Source organism: Miniopterus natalensis, chromosome 4 (assembly GCF_054644295.1).
Source record: "Miniopterus natalensis isolate mMinNat1 chromosome 4, mMinNat1.hap1, whole genome shotgun sequence".
Lineage (NCBI taxonomy): Eukaryota > Metazoa > Chordata > Mammalia > Chiroptera > Miniopteridae > Miniopterus > Miniopterus natalensis.
In genome coordinates this window covers 13,215,628-13,241,128 of record NC_142084.1, presented here as the reverse complement: position 1 = coordinate 13,241,128, position 25,501 = coordinate 13,215,628, and the positions used below count along the sequence as shown (strand labels likewise).

The window sequence follows — 25,501 nt, the reverse complement described above, 5'->3', positions numbered from 1 at the left end:
GCTGAAACAACAGCAGCCCAACTGCACCGGGAACGGTGGAACCGCCCAGCTCGCCGCCCGCCTGCGCCCGAGAAGCCGGCGCCCGGGACCGGTCGCCCGCAGCTCTGCGCTTCGGCTCCCCCGGCTCCCACCCGCTCCACCCGCTCCACCGGCTCCCACCCGCTCCACCGGCGCCCAACGGTTCCCAACGGCACCCAACGGCACCCAACGGTCCCACCTGGCTAGGAACATGGGAGCCTGTTCGCCCTTGCCCGCAGGTGGGGTGGCTACCTGGGACCCCAGCAGGGCGCCTCCGTCCTTCTGCTGCTGGGCTCACTGAAAAGCGTCCAAGTCCCGGTGCCTCTTGCAACTCTCTTCTGTTTTAAGGATTCTTGCTGAAGGTTTGATTTTTCCGCACCTGGAGACACTTCTGTTGAATATTTTTCTCTGCTGCTCAACCCAATCACCTCTCACCACGGTTTAACTTTTTTGTGACTTGTTTTAACTTGAGATTGGAAATGAGTATGTACATACATACATAGAAATATACACTTATATTAATATATGTAATTATTGTTTTCTAAGAGCACATCTCTCTGGCACTTTTCATTGATAGGCTCAGTGTGGCTGTGCCTTCTGGCTGCTTTGCTAATGGCTATTTCTTCACAGGACTGTTTCCAGCACTCACCAAGGTAAGTTCTGAGCCTTATTGATTTTCCTGTCCAGCTGGGGGGAAAAATCCCCTTTTAGAAGTTGAAAATTGCATATTCCTTTTTAATGCAGAAATACAAATAGAAATGTTTCTAATACTAATTGCTAGAGACAGCAGCGTATGGATGAACCTGTAGACACAGAATAGCTGGAGAGAAGCTATTTCCTGGGAGAAAGGCTGAAATCAGTAGTTCCAGGGCTGCTTATGTAAAATAATCTCCCTCCCTGCATCCCTCCCCGTTGCTCCCCTCCTCCCCCTTCCCCTCCAGCAGCTCTCTCTTTTTCTGACTCATGCTGGGTTTGAGGAAATAATTTTCTCCCTTTTCCTTTAGACAGACCTCTGAGTAACTGGGGACTTGGCCTGCCTTGTCTACTGAGCCTGGGGGAAGATCCAGTGAGAGGAGTTGATTATATTCCATGAAGTAATAGCTCACCACCAGCCAGGGCTTCATCTACTTCACCTGTGGACTCTTCTAAATTTTGCTCTCTTGGGGGAAATACCGGGGTAAGAGGAGGTTTTTAACAAGTTAGCTGCCTTCTTCCTCCCTCCCCTACGAGTCGATGTAAAGGATCAGGCTGTGACTCCTTTGGATCGCACCTTCAAGTCAAAATAGGAGGAGACAAGGAAAGGGACCATGGCTCTGAGTGGAAACTGCAGCCGATACTATCCTCGAGAGCAGGGGGCCGCAGTTCCCAACTCCTTCCCCGAGGTCATGGAGCTGAATGTTGGGGGTCAAGTCTATTTCACTCGCCACTCCACATTAATAAGCATCCCTCATTCCCTCCTGTGGAAAATGTTTTCCCCAAAGAGAGACACGGCGAACGAGCTAGCCAAGGACTCCAAGGGAAGGTTTTTCATTGACAGAGATGGATTCTTGTTCCGTTACATTCTGGACTATCTCAGGGATAGGCAGGTGGTCCTGCCTGATCACTTTCCAGAACGAGGAAGACTGAAAAGGGAAGCCGAGTACTTCCAGCTCCCAGACTTGGTCAGACTCCTGACCCCTGATGAAATCAAGCAAAGCCCGGAGGAATTCTGCCATAGTGACTTCGAAGATGCCTCCCAAGGAAGTGACACGAGAATCTGCCCCCCTTCCTCACTGCTCCCTGCCGACCGCAAGTGGGGTTTCATCACTGTGGGTTACAGGGGGTCCTGCACCATGGGCAGAGAGGGGCAGGCAGATGCCAAGTTTCGGAGAGTTCCCCGGATTTTGGTTTGTGGAAGGATTTCCTTGGCAAAGGAGGTCTTTGGAGAATCTTTGAATGAGAGCAGAGACCCTGACCGAGCCCCGGAGAGATACACCTCCAGATTTTATCTCAAATTCAAGCATCTGGAAAGGGCTTTTGATATGTTGTCTGAGTGTGGATTCCACATGGTGGCCTGTAACTCCTCTGTGACAGCATCTTTCCTCAACCAGTATACAGACGACAAGATCTGGTCAAGCTACACTGAATACGTCTTCTACCGTAAGTGCAAAGGGTAGTTTGTATTGTTCATGTGTATCCAGTCTCTTTACAGATATGTATGGTCTGCATGTTCAGTCAATGTCTAAGGAACATTATTTTGGGATTTTTTTTTTTTTATCTTGAGGTATAGCTAGAGTATTAGAGCTTATAATTCAGCTCTCATGTCTTACCTAAGGCAACTTTTATCTGTTTTCCCAGTGAAGTCACAATATTCAGAGGCCTCAAAAATCACAAGATGCAGATGGTACTGGTATAGGTATCATGTGGAATGAAAAGAGGCATGTATCTGTTTGCGAGACTCTGAACTGTGCAGATAGGGTGATGAGCTGAGCTTGGCTGTTGATCCATGGAGAGTGGATGAGATGTTGCCGTCTGTTCTTTTATCTGGACTTTGGGGTCTATTAAGCTGGTTGCTGAAGATTTGCTTTCATCAGGGGCTTTGAAAACACAAATGGATGTTGCAGTGAATGACGTGGTTTTGGCTAGATGGCAGTATAGACTGACGAAAGACCCCCTTTCTCGCTCCCACCCTCCATTCAAGTCTAAAATTTGCTTTTCTATCATAGGCTTTACAAGTCTGCTATTTGATTCTTTAGTATTTTGTGCTGAGACTTGAGATTCACAGCAGACTTAATTAAGCTGAACTTCATTTAAGACCCACCTAAAAGGGGCTAGATCCTTGGGAATTGCCAATCACCGGCAAACATCTAGACGGCTGAGGTGATAGAATTACTGACATGAAGGGAAACCAGAGGGAAAAAAGGAAAGGGAACGATTGTACTGAAGCTTTTTAACTCTGTTTGCTGGAGGTCAGTCCATTTGCTTAAAGGGCACCTTTTGGTACAGATTGCTTTGTTTTATGAAATGGTATTATTTTAGATACATTAAAGCCATTGACTCCTGAAGGGAGGAAAGTCCATCAGTCTGTAAACTTTTGTGCTTGATTTAATTGCTGATATTCAACAGGCCAGGAAGTCGGGAAGCGAATCCCATGAGGAATGTGGTTCCAGTGCTGACGTTGGATCTCCGCGCTTCTTGTTCTAAAGGCAAAGCAATACACCTAGGGGTTAAAATGCCTGAACTTATTTGAACATGAACACATGAATTTCTTGGACTAATTTCTGCCTACAGTTGTGTTTATTCCTTGGGAGGTGGTGCTGGGACCTTGGTGAAGTGGTTATGGGAAGCCTGGTTGTTCTGTACGGGGTCATCGCGCATTCGGTCTTTAGATGTGTGGAAAGGCCAGCCTATGGAGAAACAGGAAGTCAGCTCTCAGTGCTGGCACACATGATGCAAGTAACAAGCAGGATTTGGTCCGATGACCCTGTCTGTGGCCTTTATCTGTAATCTGTATCTTCCCCTGAGCTGGAGCTCAGGGCCAGACACTGTTTTCTTCCTTCTGGTGAATTTCCCCAAGTGCAGAGATAAGACTCTAGCTTTTAGCCTTCTGTAAAGGAACCTGACATTATCTGTGATTATGTAGAACAAATATCTTCTTCATACTTTTGGGAAAAATGCACCTTAGTGTTCAAATCTAGGTTTGTCATTTTTATCTCTTTCTCCAATTTCTGATATTTGAAATAGCATCTTAAAAAGCTTCACATAAAAACATACTAGCTCTACCCCCAAAAGACCACAATAGATTTCTAATCTTGTACATCTAAATGAGACCCAGAACCCAGATTGCATTTACCTACCAGCTCAGTGACATTTCTGTGTCAAAGACTCATGCATCCAGTACTGTGCCCTCTTTAGGATGCTCTGGACAGGCTCTGTTCTTCTGATTGTAGAATTGCTGCTGCTTTGTTGGGCTGCTGAGAGGCTGCCGAGGAGCAGATTGCTGCCATCCCTCCACGGTCAGACTAGCACACACACACACACAGCAGCTTTATACTGCACAGCGTATATGTTGCATATGATATACTTGCCCTTTGTGCCTAACATCCAGAGTTCACTGTTAACCCTTCCTCTGTCTTAGGACCAATGAGACTGACAGCTGGCTTTCTAGGGTCCACAGCAGCTTCCTTGCAGCTGCTTAGCCATAATTATTTAATTAGAAGCTGCCAACTGTGCCTATATAAGCATTAATTCATCAAGCTGTTGTGCTCTGGTTAATGGGCTGAAACTATGGGAGGTGCTGTAAAGTTGACTGTATGCAATCTTTGGGAGCAAGTACTAGCCCAGCTGAGCCCCATGGAGAGGTACATAGCCCCAGCTACAGTGCACCTGTGGAGCTGAGAGCACAAAGGGCAGGAGCCTCAACCTGCCAGATTCCAAAGGGCAGCACAGATCCCAGGGAGCACCCCTACATCCTCGAAAACCAAGCAGCGCACACACACACACGATGCTCTTTGCAGAGCAACTCAACTTCTTCTTAGGTTAAATTATATATATATATATATACATATTATATACATAATATACATATGTAACACACACACACACACACACACATATATATATATAAAATTAACTCTAAGCAGTCAGACTTTTCTAATAACTGAGGGATAATGCAGAGTCACCTTGCCTGGATCCATATCACAGTAAAAAATAAACAGGGAGAAATTAATACATTGTACATAGTAGTCGACAGTCATGGGGAGCGACCTCTTCTTCCTCTGTTTACCTAATTTCCCACTCCCAGGTTTTCAAAGGGATAATTGGGAGATCAAAATCTCCCTGTATTATTAACAGGCTAGATTCTTGCGTCATTTAATCTTCATATAGACCTAGAATTGATGGTCAGCATCAGGTAGTTTTGACTGAGTGTATAGTTAATGTAGAATTATGAACGATTTAAGTCAACAGGTGTTACCCTGGCCGGTGTGGTTTAGTTGGTCGAGTGTCATCCCATGCACCAAAAAGTCGCTGGTTGGATTCCCAGGCAGGAACATACCTAGGTTTCAGGTTTGATCCCCAGTCGGGAGATGTGCAGGAGGCAACTGATTGATGTTTCTCCCTCACATCAATGTTTCTCTCTCTCCCTCTCCCTTCTTCTTGCTCTAAAATCAATAAAACATACTAAAAAAAAGTCAATAGGTGTCTGTACTGTGTATTTAAGAGGGTGATAAGAAATGTGTTTGCATTGTTTACACACCAAAATATGATATGTGAGATGCTATGGATTATGATTCACATATCAGCAACCTAGAAAATGTGATATAGGAACATAGAAATGCCTATCCTAGGACTGCCTCACAAAGTATTTTAGATACCTCCTTTGTTTTAATTTAAAACAACGAGAATTGTCCCTTTCCTCTTTTCCCACCCAGCTAGCTAAGTAATTACCTCTCTTCTGTTCAGATGTTGTATAGAAGGCAATCTCATAAACATCAGAGAATGCCTTCTCGATTCACCTCTGAATGAAATGGGAGCTAAGTAATTTAGAAAAGAGAAGTCTTGATTTTGAACCAGATACTCAGTAGCCATTCACACCACTTAGGAACAAAATCACAGGTGCCTGGAAATAAATCACCCTCTTGTTTAGCCATATTCCAGTCCCAGAGAGAGTGGGAAGATTGTTCTTGGTTGGAGAGAATTATGCACATTTCCTTAATCCTACTCATGAGTCAGTTACTTCAGACAAATGCTGAAAGCACTCAGATTGAAAGGCATTTTGCTCTCATAAAAGCACGGTAACATGACCACAAGTAGGGAGTTTAATTCATAAGGGTGCTTACTCTAAGTTCTGTGAATTATAGATAGCGACACCAATTCTTCACCTTTTTGAACAAATTGCTTCTTGTAGGTGCATTTTAACCTTTCTTCTCTTTATTTCATTTACTTAAATATAAAGGGTTGTTGCCACAAAACTCTCTAAATTGCTTTACCTGCACAGTAACTATGTTCAAGGCTATTGAATGAGAGGGGTGATGGAGAAAAGTAGATCAGGAAATTATTTCTCACTTAGAATTTAGCAGCATGGCCTTGTATTGGGAAGGAATTTATGGTTCTGGCCACTGTGAATTCCCCAACACTGACTTTAAAAGCTTTAATAAGTGAAATCATATGGTACTTGTCTTACTTTGTCTAACTTATTTCACTTAGCATAATACCCTAGAGATCCATCTATGTTGCTGCAAATGTTAAGATTTCATTCTTTTTTTTATGGCTGAGTAATATTCCATTGTATATATTTACCACAGCCTCTTTAGTCACTCGTCAATTGATGGGCACTTAAGCTGCCTCTGTATCTTAGCTATTGTGAACCACACTGCAATGAAGTAGGATAGAGATGCATGTACCTTTTTGAATTAGTGTTTTGAATTTCTTTAGATAAATACCCAGAAGTGGAATTCTGGGTCATCAGTGTCAACTGTAATGGAAACATTTTTAAAAAGCTTCAATAAGAGGGTGTGTTTTTATAGGAAAACAGGTGGGAATGCATCTATCCTTAAATGATTCTAGCTCTTTTTCTCCTGGTTACTTGAAAAATACCAATTACAACTTCAACTTTTATTGCCCATAGAGATAAGATGGTTGGCACCTTCAAAATGAAGCAACAGAACAGTGTAGCCGAAATTGTGAAGGCGTGGTCTTTACCACTGCTGATACCTTTTCTGTGATGACTTTCTGTCTTATCTACCTAGATGTTCTCATTTCCTCCTGTTTTAGTCATTCCTGCTTTCAAGCTCTTTCTCTCTATGCTCTAATCAAGGCTTATCAGTAAAAATTCTATTCTGTCATTATATTTAGAATACTCTTAAGGCATGGTGTTACTTTTCTCAGGGTTTTTTTATACGTAAGAAATATTTTAATAGTTGTGGATCAGATGACTTTGTATCTGGAAGGTAGCTTTCCTAAGACTTGAAATGTTTTAATTTATAATTTTAAAAAAGAGCACAATTTAAGTGTAAAGCTTCATCTTGAAGTCCATTTAGACTTGTGCTTGGGCAGATATTAGATGGTAATGGTGATGATAAAGGGCAGGGGTGGTGGATGTATTTTCTTCTTATGTGTCTTTAAGATGCTGTGCTCTGAGCATTGGTCTCAATATAACAGTGATATAAGCGTGTTAGTAAAATATTTTATTGTACTGTGTTTTTTTTTTTTTTTCATGCCAAACAAGATGTATTATCCAAGCCCAGTCTCTTATGGAAGGCAATTAAAGCCCTTTCCTCCTAGGTCTGTAGCATCACTGAATGAATTTGGCAACAGGAGAAATGTCTACATGAGGACAGAAAAGGGAGGTCTCTGCAAATGCCCCCAAGTGCCTCGATGTGTTAAAAACAAACAAACACAACTGGAAAGAGAAGACCAGATGCTCCTGGCAATCTAATGAGGTTTGAATCTTATGAAAGGAATTAGAAATGGAAATAGCTGATAATGTGCTATAAAGATCCATTTGGAGCACCTCCAAACACAAACTGTGGAGAGGAGAGACTTGCATAGGAGAGATGCCAGTGCAAAGCCTAGAAAAAAGTTCCTTCAGAGACTGATAGATGAATGCTCAGTTTCTGCATCATAAGTACTTTTGCTCTTTTCCTTTGGTCTTTCCTGTAGCTTTCCTCAAGTATTGGATTTCTTGGCAAGTCAGTTAAAAAATTTTTAGCTCAGAAATCTTTAAATGCATCCAAATGTGGAGACACCCAGCTCTAACAATTACAATTATTATTACAAGACCAATCTTGTTCCACAAATATTGCTACCTACTTTCCTTCCTGTCCGCACTGGGTTATTTTGAAGCAAATTTCATACATCAATCATTTCATTCATCTACAAATACTGTACTCTATGTTTCCAAAATAAAATGAAAAAATAACAATGCAATTATCACATGCAAAATTAATACAGTAAGTCCTCCCTTAACATTGTAGATAGCTTCTGTAACTTCAGGCACAGTGTGTAGGGAAACCAGTTTTACCACAGGCTAGTTGGTATGAAAAGGAGTTAAGTTCCTGTGGGATCTCACCAACATTATAACAAAAGTTATGGTGAAAAAACAATGTTATTCGAGGACTTGCTGTAATCCTTTACTATAGTTTAATATCTAGTTGATGTTCAAACTTTTGGTTTTCTCACAATATTAAAGTTGGCTTGTTTGAGTCAAGACCCAAATGAAGCCCATTCATTACCTTTGGTTACTATTCCTTTTCTCTTTAAGAATTGAAAAAATACTGCATATAATTTATATGTAACAAAGTGGTAGACTATATCTTAGGTACCTTTTAGTCTCTCCCTTTCCCCCTCCTTTTTTCTCCTGACCACTTTTCCAATTTCTTTGAAGAAACCAAGTTATTTGTCATGTTGACTGTCCCTTTTTCGAGGTTGTGCTGATCCATCTCTGTGATTTCTGTGATCTCATGAACACACATTTTTCTGAGTCCTGCGTTTTTTGTGAATTTGTTATATCTGGACTCTAGATTCTAGAGACTTGATCAGATTCAAGTTCATTATTTCTGGCAAGAAATCATGAGTAACGGCAAGTTCACATTTAATTCGCTTTGGCAGATTGAAATGCTGTATGTGATGGAGGCAGGGGAAGGGCATCTTCTTATTGTTAGCTTTTCAATATTTATCATATAGACAAGTAGCAATTGGGATCAACTTATTACCTCCATTGTCCAAGTTGACTCTGATGATATGGCAGGAAAAAAAAGAAACACTTATTTGGCTTTCTAGACCTTCAAGAACTTTCTAATATCCCGCTGCTGGACTGAGATATCATCAGGGTGCAGTGAGCCTACCCACGTGCGCACTGGGTCCCATCCACTGGGGGAGGGGTCATTTGGGTGGGAAAGTTTGCATTCTGGCTACTCTAATTTTGCATTCGTGGGTTCTTTCCACTGTGCTATAGCTCCGTTGAGCTCCTTGTCCATTTTTCACAAATTGTTTCTCTCCCACTGTTCTTCATCTCAGTAAATGGCAATTCAGCCACCCAGTTTCCAGGGAAGAATGAAACCTGGGTGTCATCCCGGGCTCTCCCTTCTCCCTGGTCCCTCTGTCTAATCTGTGACAAGTCCTGTTGGTTCTTCATCTCTCTCAAGCCTGTCCATTTCTTTTCATTGCCACTGATACTACTCCTGCCTAGACCGCCAGCATTGCTTTTCTAGACTACTGCAAAGAAGCTTAAATTTCCCTTCCCACCTCATGCCTAGTGGTGTCCCCTTTGGGTTTGTTCTCCCTACTGCGAAAATGGTGAGATTTCTTATATGAGTCTGACCATGCCTCTCCTCTGCTTCACGCTCTTCACTGCCTCACACTCAATACAAACTCCTTGCCCTGAATCACCGCCCTTCAGGAAATGACCTCTGCTTTCCTCCCCAGAATCTTCTGTCGCCCTCCTGCCCCTTGCATTTTTAAGCTCAGCATCTGCAGTTTCCTTCAATTCCTTTCTTAGTTACTGTAGTTGGATTAGGCACGCCTTACCTTTGCCCCATACTGCCCTAAGTTTCTTTACCATGGCACGAATAATACTGTGTTACACTTGCTTATTTAACTGTCTCTCCAACATGAAGACTAAGCTCTAGGAAGGTAGGAACTGTGTCTGTCATCTTACTACCTGGCGCAGCACCTGGTGCACATGTAGGTAGGTCTTCCATGAGTATTTCTCAAAAGAATGAAAAGTGAGTGCCCACTGCAGAGTTGTTATGGTCGTGAGGCCACTGTTGTGAATATACCATGACATTATCTCTTAGCAAGAACTGAAGAGCAGTGATGCTGTGATGGTGCTTTAAATAATAATCGAGCTATTTTCTAATACCTCTGAGTGCTTCTGGTACTAGCTGAGCACTTTACATACAAATTGAAATTCTCACCAAAAGATGCTCTGCGCTTAGCACTGGCACAGAGATTCTAGGTCAGGGGAACTGAGAAAAACACTTAGAAGCAGCAGAGTCTCCTGTGGTCTTCTTTTAGCTGGTTCACCCAAGCAGGAGACCAATGAAACTGGGATGAGGCCCAGGTTTAACTAATAACCCAGAAGGGACTCAGGATTCAGAAAAATGCTACAAAATTGAGAAAATAGCCCTAATAGGGAAAGAACTCTACCAGAATGCAGTGTGCTGTGAGAATGACCTTAATTTTCTTACTGCTGAAGGATTCCATTTCTTCCTTCCCTCCCTTCCATAAACGTTAACAATCATTTTCTAATGTCAGAGGCAGCATAACATGGTTAAGAGCCTGGGTCTTGGAGCCCAGAGTGCTTGAGGTTGAATTCTTAGCTACTTGATCATTGGTTTATTACTTCCATGCCTCAGTTTTCTCACCTGTAAAATGGAGATGGTGACGTTGCCTCGTAGGGTTGTTATGAAAATCAAGTGGGTTGATATGTGTAGGGTGCTCATGACAGTTCCTGGCACCCAGTCAGTGGAAGTGTTAGTAAATCGTTATGAATGCTGGCAAGGATGAGACACAGGTGGCTCCTCTTACTTACCTGATTCTTTCTAATAAGTCCTCTTGGATACTTTGCCCAGTCTGTTTCAACATGATTCTATGCATGTTGAAACAAACAAACAAAGAAAAACATCTTCAAGTGGCTTTTTAAGAGGAAATTCAAGCTATTTATTTTAATTAAATCTGAATAAACATACATCTTCCTTCCCCCTGGCTATTCCCTAAAGGAAGTCATTAATAGTGACTTTTTCCTTACATGGTTTTCAACTTGTGACTTTTCAGAACCTAGGATAGTATGTGGTAGAATTGAAAATTAAGAATACAATTTAAATAGCATATTCAGTTACTGCAGAATTAGAATAACCTTTTATGAATCACATCCTACAGAGTACTCTCCTTCCTGGTGATGGAGAATGGGTCTGAGTATGCTACTGACAATAGAATCATTAAAATTGTTCCAGGAATGAAAGCAAGACATTTTGCTTCCCACTGAGAGTTGCTGTACTGTAAGGTATTAAAAGGAAATGAGAGAGTTAATGGCGACTGTCCAGGCAGCTAAATAAAGGGTAATGAGGCTCTGGTGATGGTGACTGTTCTGTAAAGGGGACCTTAGAGCAGCAGGGAAATTCTAGTGACTGGGAGATGGGAAGTGGGGCATCTGGATATGAGCGGGTAATAGGGGCATACCCTTAAAAATCAAGGGATTACCCTAGACTTGGAGAACCGTTGCAGAGTACTGAAAATACCCCAAACAGAAACAGAACTGGCCTACACGCAGAACACATCAATCACTGGTCAAGCATCAGGGCTGGAAAAATTTTCCTATGCAAATTTACACTGTAATGCAAATGGAAAGTAGATTTCATTTTCATTGAGTTGCTTTCTAGCTAACTAGGTGAAATGTGTTGTTTTCATTAAACAGAGGGCTACCTGTGTGGAGTTGTACAGTCTGTCAAGCTGCAGTGAAATAGGAAGGTGCTAAGGAAAGCACGCCTTAGAGAAGGAGCAGCTCTGCCTGGCTTTTCTGGAGAGACTCCTGCGGCGTGGGGCAGTAATGACTGACGCTATGATGTGTGATACTTCCAACATTTTAAAGGCCATTTTTAGGTCCCTGGATGCTCAATAATGTAAAATATTTATTTGTTTGAAAAGATCTGGTTGCTTCACACTTACTGAGGACCTGCCTTATTATATTAAAGTACCTTTTTTTAGGGTTGTTTAGTTGAGGTGGATAGAAAATACCATATCTGTATGTGGAGAATTAAGATATTTCCCCACATTTACCAAGTGCTTTAAATTTCTTTTTAAAATTTTCAGTTCCAGTTGACATTCAAGTTATATTAGTGTATAGCATAGTGGTTGGACATAATTTACAAAGTGAACTCCCTCAAAGGTCAGTACCCACCTGACACTATATGTAGTTATTACAACATTATTGATTATATTCCCTGTGCTGTAATTTATACCCCCACGACTATTCTGTAACTGCCAGTTTGCACAACTTAATCCTTTTTACCTTTTTAACCCTCCCACGTGGCAACCATTAGTCTGTTCTCTGTATCTGTGAGTCTCTTTCTGTTTTGTTTGTTCATTTATATTTTGTTTCTTAGATTCCACATGTACATGAAATCAGTGGTATTTGTCTTTCTCTAACTTATTTCACTTAGCATAATATTCTCTAGGTCCATCCATGTTGCAAATGGCACAAATTCATTCTTTTTTTATGGCTGAGTAATAGTCCATTGTATATAAGAACCACATCTTTTTTATCCAGTCATCTATTGATGGACACTTAAGTTGCTTCCATATCTTGGCTACTGTAAATAATGCTGCAGTGAACATAGGGGTGCATGTTGTCTTTTCAAATGAGTGTTTTAGATTTCTTCAGATAAATACCCATAAGTGGGATTGCTGGGTCATATGGTAGTTTTCTTTTTAATTTTTTTGAGGCACCTCCATACTGTTTTCCATAGTGGCTGCACAAGTTTGCAATTCCACCAAAGGTGCAGGAGCATTGCCTTTCAAAGAATCAAGATCTTGATTCACTAAGTCCTTATGCTAATGACTTCCTAGCACTTCTCTAGAGTCAGCCAGGGAAGTAATTCACAACGTGCACAGACTTATTCACTGGAAACTGTCGGCACTTCTAACTTGCCTTCATCTGTAAGACAAATATATATACCTTGTTCTCTAACAGATCTTGACATTCCTTCATCAGAAGGACCTCCTTTCATAGGCAGTTTTAGGTCTAGCCTCAGTTACTTGTCTAGAAATCTGTTTGCTACCTTCTGGCCACGTGAGTAAATGCCAGGCAACACTATGACCTTAATATGCCCTTTGCTTGTGTGTGTTAGGTTCCTACCTCTCTGCAATGGTTGGCTCAAACACTCCTTCTAGAAATATTTGCTGAACATTTACATGCACCTGAGACTGCATGTGGTTGCAGGGTCACCTGTGAACAAGAAGCATGTGGACAATATACTCATGGAGTTTATGGTTTAGGAATAGATTAGACTAGTAAGTGGGAGCTTCAATCTAGTGTGACGGGCAAGTGTAAATTGATATGAAAATAGAGAGGCAGCTCCTAATCTGAACTTGGGGTATCAGAAAATTAAACCAGACTTCATATTAATTCTGAGAGAGGAGAAAATGCTTAAATCTTTAATGCATTTGTTGAGTTTAAGATACTAGCTAGCTGACGAAGTCATAAAAGTTACAGCCTCGGATGACTTAGAAGAGTCTTAAGATCATTAGCGATCATTTCATTTCTTATTTAATGAGATTTCCCCCAGTGATAGCCATGTGATTCAGTTACTCCAGGAACTGATATCTTTCATTTTAAACTCTTCAGATCTCTGTTCCATTCAAACCTTTGTCTTACGAAAGTGCACGTGCAAAATCAGAAGCCAAGCGATAGCCTTAGAAGACCAGTAATTGATTTTAAAGGTACTTTATAATTATGTCTGTAGTCTCGTTTTATAATGATTCTCAAAATAGTGTGTATCATTACTATTTTAACTACGGATTCCTGATTTACCTTGTCAGTCTCACACATAAGTCATTTTCAGTAACTACCACAGTGCCGAACACAGGGGGTGCTTAATAAGCATTTGTTGAATGAGTGCCGAAATTCATAACACTGCATTCTAAAGAAAGAACATGTGAAATGTAAAATGAATGAAATTTGCCCCCAGTTTTACTTGATACTAAGTTTTAACCAGGGACTCACCCTATGAGGGACAGTGAGAATGTGGTTGGATACGCTGACAACGTCAGACCTACCTGGATAAAAATCGCAGTTTTGTCACTTCTTACCTTGGGCAAGTGTCTTAACCTCTTTATAGTGCAGAACATTCACCTGTAAAGGGGGAACAAGGAAGCTGCTCTTGTGGCAGCACCGTGAGGATTAAGCCAAGGTCATGCCATCTTCCAAGCTTGTCTCATCAGTAGCCAGGTGGCACTGCCCCTCTCGGCTCTTTTAGTTCATCTTACAGGTAACTGGAAGGAGAAACTGAGAGCATGTGGATCTGTAAGAGCCGATCTTGACCACTGTGGAAACAAAAGTCAAGCTTCCGCCGCTGGTTTCACTCTGCACTGTTACTATGCACACTCATGCCCTTAGAGAAAGGAAACACAACACCCGTTTCTACAGTTCCGTTGGCATGCTCACCCCCTGTGCCCCTCTTAAAGCACTTGCCCCTCTGTCACCCCCACCTTTTGACAGTTCTTACAAGAGGCCAGTCTGTTTCCAACCCTAAGGCACTACACTTGTGTGCCCTCTTCCCAAACCCTCGCTCCCTCGCTCCTTGTCTTCCTGAGCCCTGCTCGTCCTCAGAAGCAGGCTTTAATGGGCTTCCCTCGGAAAGGCCTCCTCCTACCATACCTGCCCAAGCAGCCAGTCTTTCTGCCTATTCTGTATTCGTCACTGTGCTTCCAGCAGAAATAGCTCTGTTCACATGTGTAATTACTGCTCGACTTACTTTATTCTCGCTCTCTCTCGCTCTCTCTCCCCCTCTTCTTCTCCCCAGTAGACTCCAAACTTCATGGGTCCTACTTTGTTGTATTTCTAGCACCTAGTACAGTGCCTGGCACACAGTAGGCACTCAGTGATTTTTTTCTCTATCTTCTCCACCCCACCATGTAAAATTATACTAGTAGGATGGATTCCTTCTCATGGTGAAGGCAGCTGATAATAGGTACAGTTGTGAGTTTACAGTTGTGAGTACGTGAAACAGTTTATTCTTGTATCTTTGTTATTTATTGTATTTTTCATATGAACGACCGTAAACCTACTTTTGCTCCACATGTGTGTGTGTGTGTGTGTGTGTGTGTGTGTGCAGGTGTAGACAAATAATCCCTGACTAGTATAGTAGAAATGAATGAGGGGAAAAAAGAAAAAGGACTTAAACCCTGAGAGGGAGGGTAAAAGGCACAGATAAGAGTGGGGGACTGACTGTCGTGAGTCACTTAACACCTTCAACCCTCTGGGGTCTCAGTTGGATAGCAGGAATAGTGGACCTGTTTAATTAATTGCCTCATAGGACACTGAGTAGCAAATGATAGGACATGTAAAGTGACTCTGTTGCTTGATTAGATGTCTGCTATTAAGGCAGATTTTATCTTAGCTTGAGAGAACTTCTAGAGAACGTCTCAAGGAAAGGTTAACTGCACCCAAGAAGAGAGAGACTAAATCTGCTTATTTAGAAAGTTGTTCAAGCATTTAGATACCAATGGTCACAATGAGCAAACAGGTTTTAATGGGACTGCAGCACCAGCACTATTACATTTAAGGTTGAGCAGCATATAGTCAAAGAGTTGTTGAGTGTATTTTGGTCTTCTCCAATTGTGTAATGATCATCCACTTATGGTCTCAAGGTCCTGGCCAATGGATACCAACAACTCCCTGATTGGAGCCTCATGAGCTGTAATTCTGGGTGGGAGCTTGAAGCACATCTTTTATGCTAGAGAGGGCGCCAACTTGAGTTATAAAATCAAAGCGTCCTGGATGGCGAGGGGAATCTCATGATTTCATGACTGTTTCCTCTCTTTGAGTCTCCAGGCTTTATACATACTCTTTAAAATGGTGGTGTGTTACTTGTGGAGGGGATGGGTGTGAGCGAGACCTTCCTCCATACGCCCCGTTCTCCCTTTGTTCTGGTGGCCCTTAGGACAGTTCCAGGAAACATAGGGCTGAGTGTCACTGTTTGGAAAATCCTAACCCAGACATCCTAATCAAATGGCAAATTTACGTCTTTTGAAAAATTGCCTTTCTGTGTTTTTGGCCAGGTCCTTAGCTTTGTATGCCTTTCCATTTCTTCATTTTCATGTGACTTACATTTAGTACTCAGTATAAGTCTCAGTGAAGGATGAACTGGAGAAAAGCAATTGTGAGAAAAAGTAATGAGCAAAAATTAATTTTGCTTCCGTCTTTGGTATGTTACAGAGAAAGTCACCTTAATTATCCACTTTCCTTTTTTTTTGGTAACAACAAGCAATGGGAGTTATTGCTATGGAAAGAAAGCATGGAAAATGGTCTTTACAACTGACTTTATATTCTTTCTATGTACTAGTTTGGAATTGTTTCCTATACTATGAATAAAGCCTAAGGTTAGTATATTATTCTATTAGATCAATATAATGTATATCTCCTCCACAGAGCTTAAGGGACTGTGGTAAAATTTCTGGTTGGAATGGTTCTTTCTATCCCGACATGAAGAATTAATTGTAAACAGAAAAATCTGTTTTGGGGGTGTTTGCAAATAGCCCCTCATACCAGCTATATTCTTCTATATAAAAACAGTAGGAACACTTTCTTTTTATTATAGCTATATTTTTATATTGTTTACAGCCTGTGATTTGCCTTGGTAATTTGCTTCCTTTTATGGGAAAACAAGTTTTCTTCCAAACAAGCAGATGCAATGTAATCAAATAATTGCTATCTTAATGTGCAGCTGAGGTCCTCCTGAGCAGACAAATAAAACGCAGGTAAGCGGTGGGATGTATTTAAACTCTGAGATGTTAACAGCAGTAATCACTGTTATCCTGTATTAAACTCTTTGTCAGGTATCATGTCAAGTGCTTTCCATTTAATCCTCATGAAACCTCTATAAGAAACTGAGGCTCAGAGAGGTTTCACTTGTTCAAGGTCACTGTTAGTGGCTGCCTCAGAATTTCTGCATGGGGAAAACCTAGTAGTGTTAAGTTTGAGAAAAGTTCATTCATTTATATAAAGAATGTAGTAACCCTGGACTGATGGAGATCAAGGGTGGGTGATAGATGGGGCTGAACTTTAAAAGAACCCCCCCTACCCCACAAACCCAAGCTACTGCTATGTGATCCCCTAATTGGTAACAAGCAGAATTCAAACCCCAGTTGCCCTGACCCCAATTCCGGTGCTCCTGACTGTCCTGTCATACACAGAAATACCAGATGGCAGTGCTATCTTTTCCAGACTGCCAAAAGCAGCTCTTCAAGAGAACTGCTCCCATGATTAAGTGAGATGCCCACACACAGCCTCCAGCAGGGGTGGGATGGCAGAAGGTGCCGGACAGGCCTGATTTCCCATTCTCTCTCCCCTTTAAATTTCAAGCCTTATGAACACGATTTTCCCGTGATACAGCTTAAAAAAAATTAAACCAGATTGGGCTGAAATCTGCAAATCTGTCCTCAGTTACCCACACACAACTTCTGGGATACAATCTCTTCTCCCAGAGACTCCTACACAGCATTATTTTTAAGAATTTGATTTCCTAGGTACCACAGATGCAAAAAGGCACAAGATTTCATAGTACAAAAAGATGTCAAAAGCATTTGAAATGGAATAGGAAAGACCTATCCTTGTCTTCCTTTATGCCACCAAATACCCAAGAAAAGAATAAAGGTAATAAATAATAAAAATTATAAAGATGCATTAGTAGTTTCCAGTTCTAGGATCAGTAGGGAAATGGAGATGAGTGAGGAGGTACCCTTAAACAAGATCAATCCATGTGCCCTGACAAGCATTGGTGGTCCCCAGAAAAAAAGGCACATTTAAGCACAAACCTGGGACTAACACAAAACTCTGTTTAAATAATAAAACATATTGCAAATGAGCTCCTCTTTTAGCAGCTTGCCTAGTTTTACGTTTGGGGAGAGTTACTTAAGAATATAATTTTGGTATAAGTATTTTATGTTACCTTAGAATTATCGTTCCATTATACAACAGCAAGCCAAAAACAAAACTAAGAAGAAACGTGGTTGTTCGTTTTAAAAACAATTGACCCTCTTAACCCCTTTCCCTTTGAAATCTCAATAAAAATCCTAGAACCCTATGCCTGGCTGGTGTGGCTCAGTGGTTGAGCATCCACCCATGCACCAAGAAGTAGCAGGTTCGATTCAAAATGGGGAAAGGATTAAAAAAAGGGGAGCTGGGGGATTCTCCAATGTTTGTGTCATTTGTGTACCAAATGTGTCAAATCTGTCATTCACCAGCATAGATGTATTAAGCGCCTACTAATCCCCAGGGCACTGCACTGTTCCATGTTCCAGGGCGACAGGGATGAAAGTAGCATATGGGACTGCAGTTGAGAATTCAGTTTCAGTTGCTTTATTTGTCAGTGTGAATATGTTTGAAGAATTATTTGAAGATTTTTTTGCATCTTGCCCTTATTGTTTTATAAAAATGAGTAGAGGATAGAAAGTGGAAGTGCTGATATTGATGATAAGAAGCATACATCTCGCCTGGCCGGGCATGGCTCAGCGGTTGAGTGTCGACCCATGATCCAGGCGATCGGGGTTCGATTCCCGGTCAGGGCACATGCCTGGGTTGCAGGCTCGATCCCCAGTCAGGGGCATGCAGGAGGCAGTTGGTCAATGACTCTCTCATCATTGATGTTTCTCTCTCTCTCTCTCCCTCTCCCTTCCTCTCTCCGAAATCAGTACAGATATATTAAAAAAAAAAGAAGCACACATCTCATAAGCTTAGTATAGTTGAGACAAAGATGGAGACCTTTAAGCATGCTGAAAGAGGCAGATTTTTAGCCTCAAGTGGATACCATTGGATTTAAGCCAGTTGAGTGAGTTTTCAATTAGGAAGGGAAAAAAAGATCATAGTTAAATGAAAGGTATGAAATATAAGAACTCTAGTTTGAAGATACTGTCTAAGATGGGAGGTGTAATTAGGCATATTATTATTTTTTCTTATTAGAAAGTGCCCATCAGTGTAGGTCCACAGTGTGATATATGCAACCAGCTTTTTATACATGACTTAAGGGATGTGTTATGTATGAATATATGGGACACTTCTATCATATGGGAATGATAAGGGTATTGGAAAAAACAGAAGAGGAAATACTTAATTCAGTGGGATGGTTGGGGAGTGTCTTTCCCCAGATGGCAATTCTTAAGCAAAGTATAAAGACTGAGGCGTTTACCAGGCAGACAGTACAAAGAATAGTGTAATGGCGGCAGGACACGCAGGCGCTGGGCATGGGAATGAGGCTGAGCGTGGCTTGTTTTCTGAAGGTCGAAGTTGGCACTTCAGGTCAGGGAGCAGTCAGTCAAAAGCTCTGTCTAGAGAGCGAAGTAGAGAGCAGATGGGGAAGGGCCATAGATGACATGCTAAGCTCCTGGACTTCATCCTAGATGGTGGGAGATCTGTAGGCACCTAGTACCCACACAACATTCTCATCGATGTCTTCCTTCTGTTTTCATTGCTGATTTAGCGTTATCTAAATTCACACCACTGTCGTTCGATGCTTACGTAACACCTTGTGATATCTGATTTGTGGTTTACTTCTCTGGGCCCATTTTCATAAATTTCCTCCTTTCAGTTATATGGCTTACTGAGTCTCTCTTCATTTATTCATTCATTCATTCATTCATTCATTCATTCATTCATTCATTCATTCATTCATTTTAAAATATGTCTTTATTGATTTCAGAGAGAGGAAGGGAGAGGGAGAGAGAGCGATAGAAACATCAATGATGAGAGAGTCATTGATCGGCTTTCTCCCTACATGCCCCCCACTGGGGATCAAGCCCGAAACCTGGGCATGTGCCCTAACTGGGAATCCAACCTCGATTTCCTGGATCATAGGTTGATGCTCGACTGCTGAGCCACGCGGGCCAGGCTTCATTCATTTATTTGATAAATACGTATGGAGTACCTGCTTTCTACTAGGTATGTTCTAAGTACTAGGGATTCAGGTTGAACAAAGTGTCTGCTCTCATGAAGCTTATATTTTAGAAGGGGATATAGGTTCATTGGCAAATTCACATACAGATTATATGTTATCTTAAATTGCTGTTTCATACTAACATCGTAATTCCTTTCTAGCCAGGATTTAATCTAGTAATCGAGTTCATAGTATTTATTTCTACTCTGTGGGTTAGAGGAGCCAAAATAGTATATGCTTAAATCACTATCCATAAATAAATACTGCTTATAGAATTTGTATAGGCTGAACTAGACAGAAGTTGACCAAGTCACTTCCTATCCTCTTACCTTTCCTCCTTACCGCTGTCAAGAGTGTTCCAGAAATAGAAGCACCACAGGAGGAAAAGACAAAGGTTTTCCATCATATCTAATTCTTCATTAAGAGAGGGGACTAATCTCATGTCTCAAATGTTCTTGCCACTTGATGGTTTGCCAAAGGAGAGACTATTATTTACTTCTTCGCAAACTCAGATATATGGTCCATTTTCTTATATTCATATATGAATTTTCTCAAGTTCATGTTTGGAATTTCAGATAATCTAATGTTTAAATAACAAAGTTTCTGCTGATGAAAATAGCAATAGTAATAGCTAAGATACAGGGCTGGGCAAAAGTAGGTTTACAGTTATCCATATGGAAAATAATACAATAATTAATAATAATGCAAGAATAAGCTTTGTGTTTCATGGACTCACAGCTGTAAACCTACTTTTCCCCAGCCTGTATTCTGAGCACTTATTTGCTAACTATATTAGATCCACTATCTGAACTCTCAAAATAATGGCCTCAAAGTGGCTAAGCAACTTGTCCCAGGTCACACTGCTAGTAAAAAGCAAAGCTGGGCTTCAGACCTGAGCTATGGGTTTCTAGAACCTGGGCTCTCAATCTCTGTGTGATATGTGACTATGTTGTCAGAAGGCCAAAGTGCCAAACAGTCTTTTCTTTCTGGCAAATAAACACCTTTTGATGTAATCTAAAGTAGATTAGTCCCTAAGGTAGGTTCAGCAGCCTTTAGAGTGACACTTGTCAATAGAAACACTAAGTGAGCCATGTATACAATTTTAAATTTTCTAGTTGCCACATGAAAAAAAATTAATTTGAATAAAGTATTTTATTGTACCCAATATATGAAGAATATTATCATTTCAGTATATTTCTAAATATTTTTCATTGCTTCAGTTTTAAAATTTAAGATCATTAAAACTAAATCAAATTGAAAAATTGAGTCCTTCAGTCACACTTACTATATTTCAGGTGCTCAGTATATTTTATCGTTGTGTTACAGATGTCCCCTGTTTTCTCTGCTTTTTAATGTGAGATTTAAAACATGGAACCTTTGTTTCAGGCAGAGCAGTTTTTCAATCATTGTAGAATTATGTCTTCTGGATTTTAATAAGTACTTTGCAGGTACCTGCCCTATGTCCAGTGTGAGTGGGCCTCCAGTTTCATAAAGGAAGCCATATCAACTGTTAAATAAAGGAAAGTCATGTCAGTTGTGAAAGTTAATTTTTTTTCTTCGTTCTTGTAGACATAGTTGGAGATGAAGGCTGTGATCTTTGTCATTTTCCTTTAATTCCAGGAAACATTCTGATGCTATCATTTTAAATTCATTACCCTATTATGTTAAAATCTTCATTGTGAGGGTTTGATACCATCAAGGTCACCTGTTTCCATCTAGATGTACCACCAACCAGAGTCTAACCTATCAGAGCTTTCTTCCTGAGCCTGGGAAAGAGGAGGAGAGATATCTGAGTGTGCATGTCAGCCCTCCTCACAGCGTTTTTTCTTTTCTCCATCTCACCCCCATTTTGTTTTATTTTATTTTATTTTATTTTAAAGACAAAGAGTTTAGTGATAATAGCTTCAGGTTCTGTCCATCATAGTCCTTTCCCCAAAGGACTGTGCTGTTACATTATTTGCACTTTAAATGGCATCCACTGTCACAGCTGGGTTTACACCCTTTAGAGCTTCCATAAATAGGACAGATGAAGAACATAAAAGAGCCCAGTTTACATAGGAAGATAAGGCAGAATTGCCCAGGTGTTTGGACTGTGCTGACCAGTTTTATCTAGGTGTGATAAGTCCTCTCCAGTCCTGGCAGTCAGTCCTGGGGCAGGGGAAGAATTAAAAAGCACTAATGAGTCCTCTTCATTAATTTCCTCAGTATCTGCTCTGCACCTAGGAAACCATAGTGTTTATTAGACAAAAGCCTCTAAGGATTAAAACACAATTGTAATATTTTCTGCTTAGGCAAAAAATAAATAACAGCAGTAGGAGAGGATCTATGTAAAGAATATAATCTTCAATTATTGTATTTTGCTTTTGTACAGAAGCGTTTGCATTCGCAGTCATCTGATGCCAAACAGGTGCCCTATTAGCAGCCAAGTTTCAGTAATGGGGAGGAAATGAGTTATTTTTGCTTTTGATGTTGCCTTTGAATGTTCCAATTTCAAAAGCGAAGATGAATTGTTCAAACCTCCCTATTTGGTAGACTCTGGCCGTCTATCTCTAAAGCTAGTTCCCCAGCCTCATTCCACAAGAAGTGCAGACTTTCACCCTCTTTTGAAAAGAGTAAACTATAAAAGCTTCACACATTTTTTTAAAGTCAGTCTGTCTAGGTCAAATCGCTGATATTTACTGCGCATTCCTTCTCCATCCAGGATCACAAGTTATTTAAAGACGTACTAAGCCAATGGAGTCATTTGTGACAAGTTCACTCAAACCACAAAGATAGGTGAACACAGTGTTTGTTTAGTAGAAGATCCTGGACCTGGAATCACAAGGCTAGGGTTTCACACCCCCGTTGTGCTACTTACCAGCTTTGTGAGCTAAGGCCGGCCACTGGGCTTTCCTGCAATGAGAGCAGATCCACTAACTCCGCAGGTTTTTGCGTGGCTCAAATAAGATGATATCTATAAGAAAACACTTGGCAAACTAGTATCACTGTACAAAGAAATTGTTAATTTATATGTAAACCATACACATCACAATCACTACCTTTTCTACAGAAAAAAGTTGTCATGATAAAAAATGAGTTACGTAGATGGGCCAGAAACCGATCTCTCCCTAAAAGAACCTCAGCCTTTTCCTCTCTCTCCTAATGAAAACAGAAATACATCACTAACTGTCTCTCTGGATGAAGGCTAAAAGCTGTCCAATAAGCCATAAATAAATAATTGCCGGGAAATATATACAGTAGCCTCCCAGAAGCCGAGTTCCATTTCCACCCTATGAAAGTACACAAGCACACCCAGTTGATGGAATAAAATGTTCTCAGTTTGTGCTTTTAGGTGGCATCATTTTGCATGGGTGGTAATCTTGTTTTTAGGCACAGACTTAGTCTACTAATTCAATGATTTCAACCTTTTAAGAATTCATTCCTCTGAGTTGATAAAAGTCTCATGCTTCCCCTTTCTTTAGAGATTCTAGTACCTCTCCCAAGGGCGTGTCTTCCTTGTCCAGCTAAAAGAAGCTGAAGTCCTCTATCTCTTGATTAGCCCAGAGAGCTTTTCATAGAATTTCTTGAGCTCTTGACTTCCATGTGGTTTTTTGTTGTTTGTTTTTAACTAGAGCAGGAGCTGTCGAATCTGTCTGATGAGTCAAACCCTCATTCTACTACTTATTCCTTAATTGACCTTATGCATACAACTTACTTAAAACTCTTGATGCCTCAGTTTCCTCATCTGTAAAATGGAAACGATGACAGTATCTACTTTATGGTGTTGCTGAGAAGGTTAAATGAAATTATGACTCTAAAGTGCTTAATGAAAGACCTGGCTCATAGTAAGCCCCCAAGAAATATTACCTTTTATTTTTGTTACTATTATAGAAATGAGAATTTTTTTAGCTTTTTAGTTGGAAAATTATAGTATAATATTCTGTATTCCTTATTAAACTTCAGGCAGGTTTTTGAGATTCACTATTCAAATTTATCTCTATGGGAATGAGGCTCATGCCCTTTGCAAGTATTTTAATATCTGATTCTTATTGTAAAAGGCACAAAACCCACCATAAGAATTTAAGTAACTTGAGAGTATAAACATCCTCATTTTTTTCTCTTTACCAAAAAATCTTCTAATACTTTAGAAATACTGACCCAATACTTACTGACCATGATAATTCTGTCATTGTCAGTGTATGGAGAGTAGATTCAGAAAAATGGTGTAGATCTTAGCAATGACTCTGTTATAGTATTGACATAATTGGACAACAAAACATTTGCCTATTTTATGCTGAAGATGTGTAAAACCCTTTCTTTGCCCGTGAGGTGTTAATGCTGTAGTGGAGACACAAACACAAATAATTATCTGATCATTTATAAGTGTTATAGCTGAAGCACAATGAAAATGCTGAGAGATAAACCAATTCTGACTTTTGGTTTAAGTCAGGAAACGCTCTGAAGAAGAGGCAGCATTTGAGTTGAGTCTTTGAAGATGAGTGGGTTTGGGCTGCTAGATTGATTCTGGAAGGGGGAGGATCACCCAGGTAGAAGGAACAGCTTGTGCAAAGGCATAGAACTTTGAAAGGATGGTTCCATGGAATTTTATGGAATTAGTGGTTAGTCTGATATGTCCAGAACAAAGGATGGTAGAGAGCATGTTGTTAATTATACTTACCTAGAAATCATAACATAGCTCTCCCATAGTGATGTGGAGATAATATGAATAACTCATATTTTGTGAAATAGGGCTTAAGATTATGAAAGATACCATGTTAGAGAAACTTGCTTCTAGGATAGTAAGATAGGCAGGAAAATTTAGGAAAGGCACCAGGGTATGTAGCTTGAAGAGCACATGACTTTATTTGGTAAGGAAGGGAAGTCTTTGGCTGCTGGAACTCTAGTGGAAGCATCAAGGATGGTATAAACATTGGTCTGGGAGAAAGGAGATTGTTGCTTAACCTTGTGGGCCCCAGTTTCTTCATTTATAAAGTAAAGGCTTTGAACTAGGTGATCTTAAAAGTCTCAAAATTTAAGAATTTATCATATTGGCAGTAGCTATCTCAGTACTGGACTGTGTTTTGATGGCTTGCCTGCTCCCCACTGAAAAATACTCTGTGGCTAATACATGACAGTAGGTCAGGCGGATAGGTATCAGTGACTAGCCCTAGGTGGATGGAAATACAGTTAAATCTCTACTTTGATTCTCTGCCTTCACTGTGCCTCCTCATCACTCCTAGGTTCCAGGGTATTCTGATCCCTACCTAGAATGTTTCTCCTACTCTGAAATTCTGGTAGCCTGTGGCTTTGCCAGTTACATGCCTCTATTTGGTCTTAATCAAGGTGAACATAAAGCACTAAAGTAATTTCCAGCCAAGCTGGTTTGGCTCGAGTTTCTCATCCTATTAAAGAATGGTCAGTATTTAGATCATGTGCCACAAGACTGCTATGCGTGCTATCATAATTGTGATTTGGCATAGTTGAGACAGCATTAACTTCCAGTTGAGCAGATGGTACGAGGATTTAAACTTATGCTTATCAGATACAGATGGTCCAAACAGTAAACTTTTCTCTTGGTTATTTATATTTATAGCAGATTAAATATAAATGACTTTGCATCATTTTTATTTTGTGACCCTTGTCTTTTTAGTGATTTCAAATGGTTTCTCTTGTGGACCAAGTCTTTACTTTTTAATTAATACATATTTTTCTTCAATGTTGGCCAAGGTTGTCTCCCCTAAACATATTCTAATTGTTTTCTATTTTTTCTGGAATGGGGAAAAACAGTCCATGCTGTTCATTACACTGGAAGAAAAAGCTCTGTGGTTGTTAAGAGTTCCTGATCATGTGCCCCCTCCCTCCTTCACCCCCTGTGA

The 25,501-nt window shown here is 40.6% G+C and overlaps 1 protein-coding gene across 1 annotated transcript in view; it reads left to right on the top strand.

The window, feature by feature from the left end:
* The first annotated feature begins 261 nt into the window (after nucleotides 1-261).
* The window catches only part of KCTD16 (potassium channel tetramerization domain containing 16), a 212,991-nt gene continuing 187,751 nt past the window's right edge, over nucleotides 262-25,501 (top strand). The window contains exons 1-2 of the mRNA XM_016212522.2: nucleotides 262-671; nucleotides 1,023-2,157. Coding sequence (XP_016068008.1) covers nucleotides 1,326-2,157 — 832 coding nt within the window. The 5' untranslated portion in view covers nucleotides 262-671; nucleotides 1,023-1,325. The remainder of the gene's footprint in view (nucleotides 672-1,022; nucleotides 2,158-25,501) is intronic.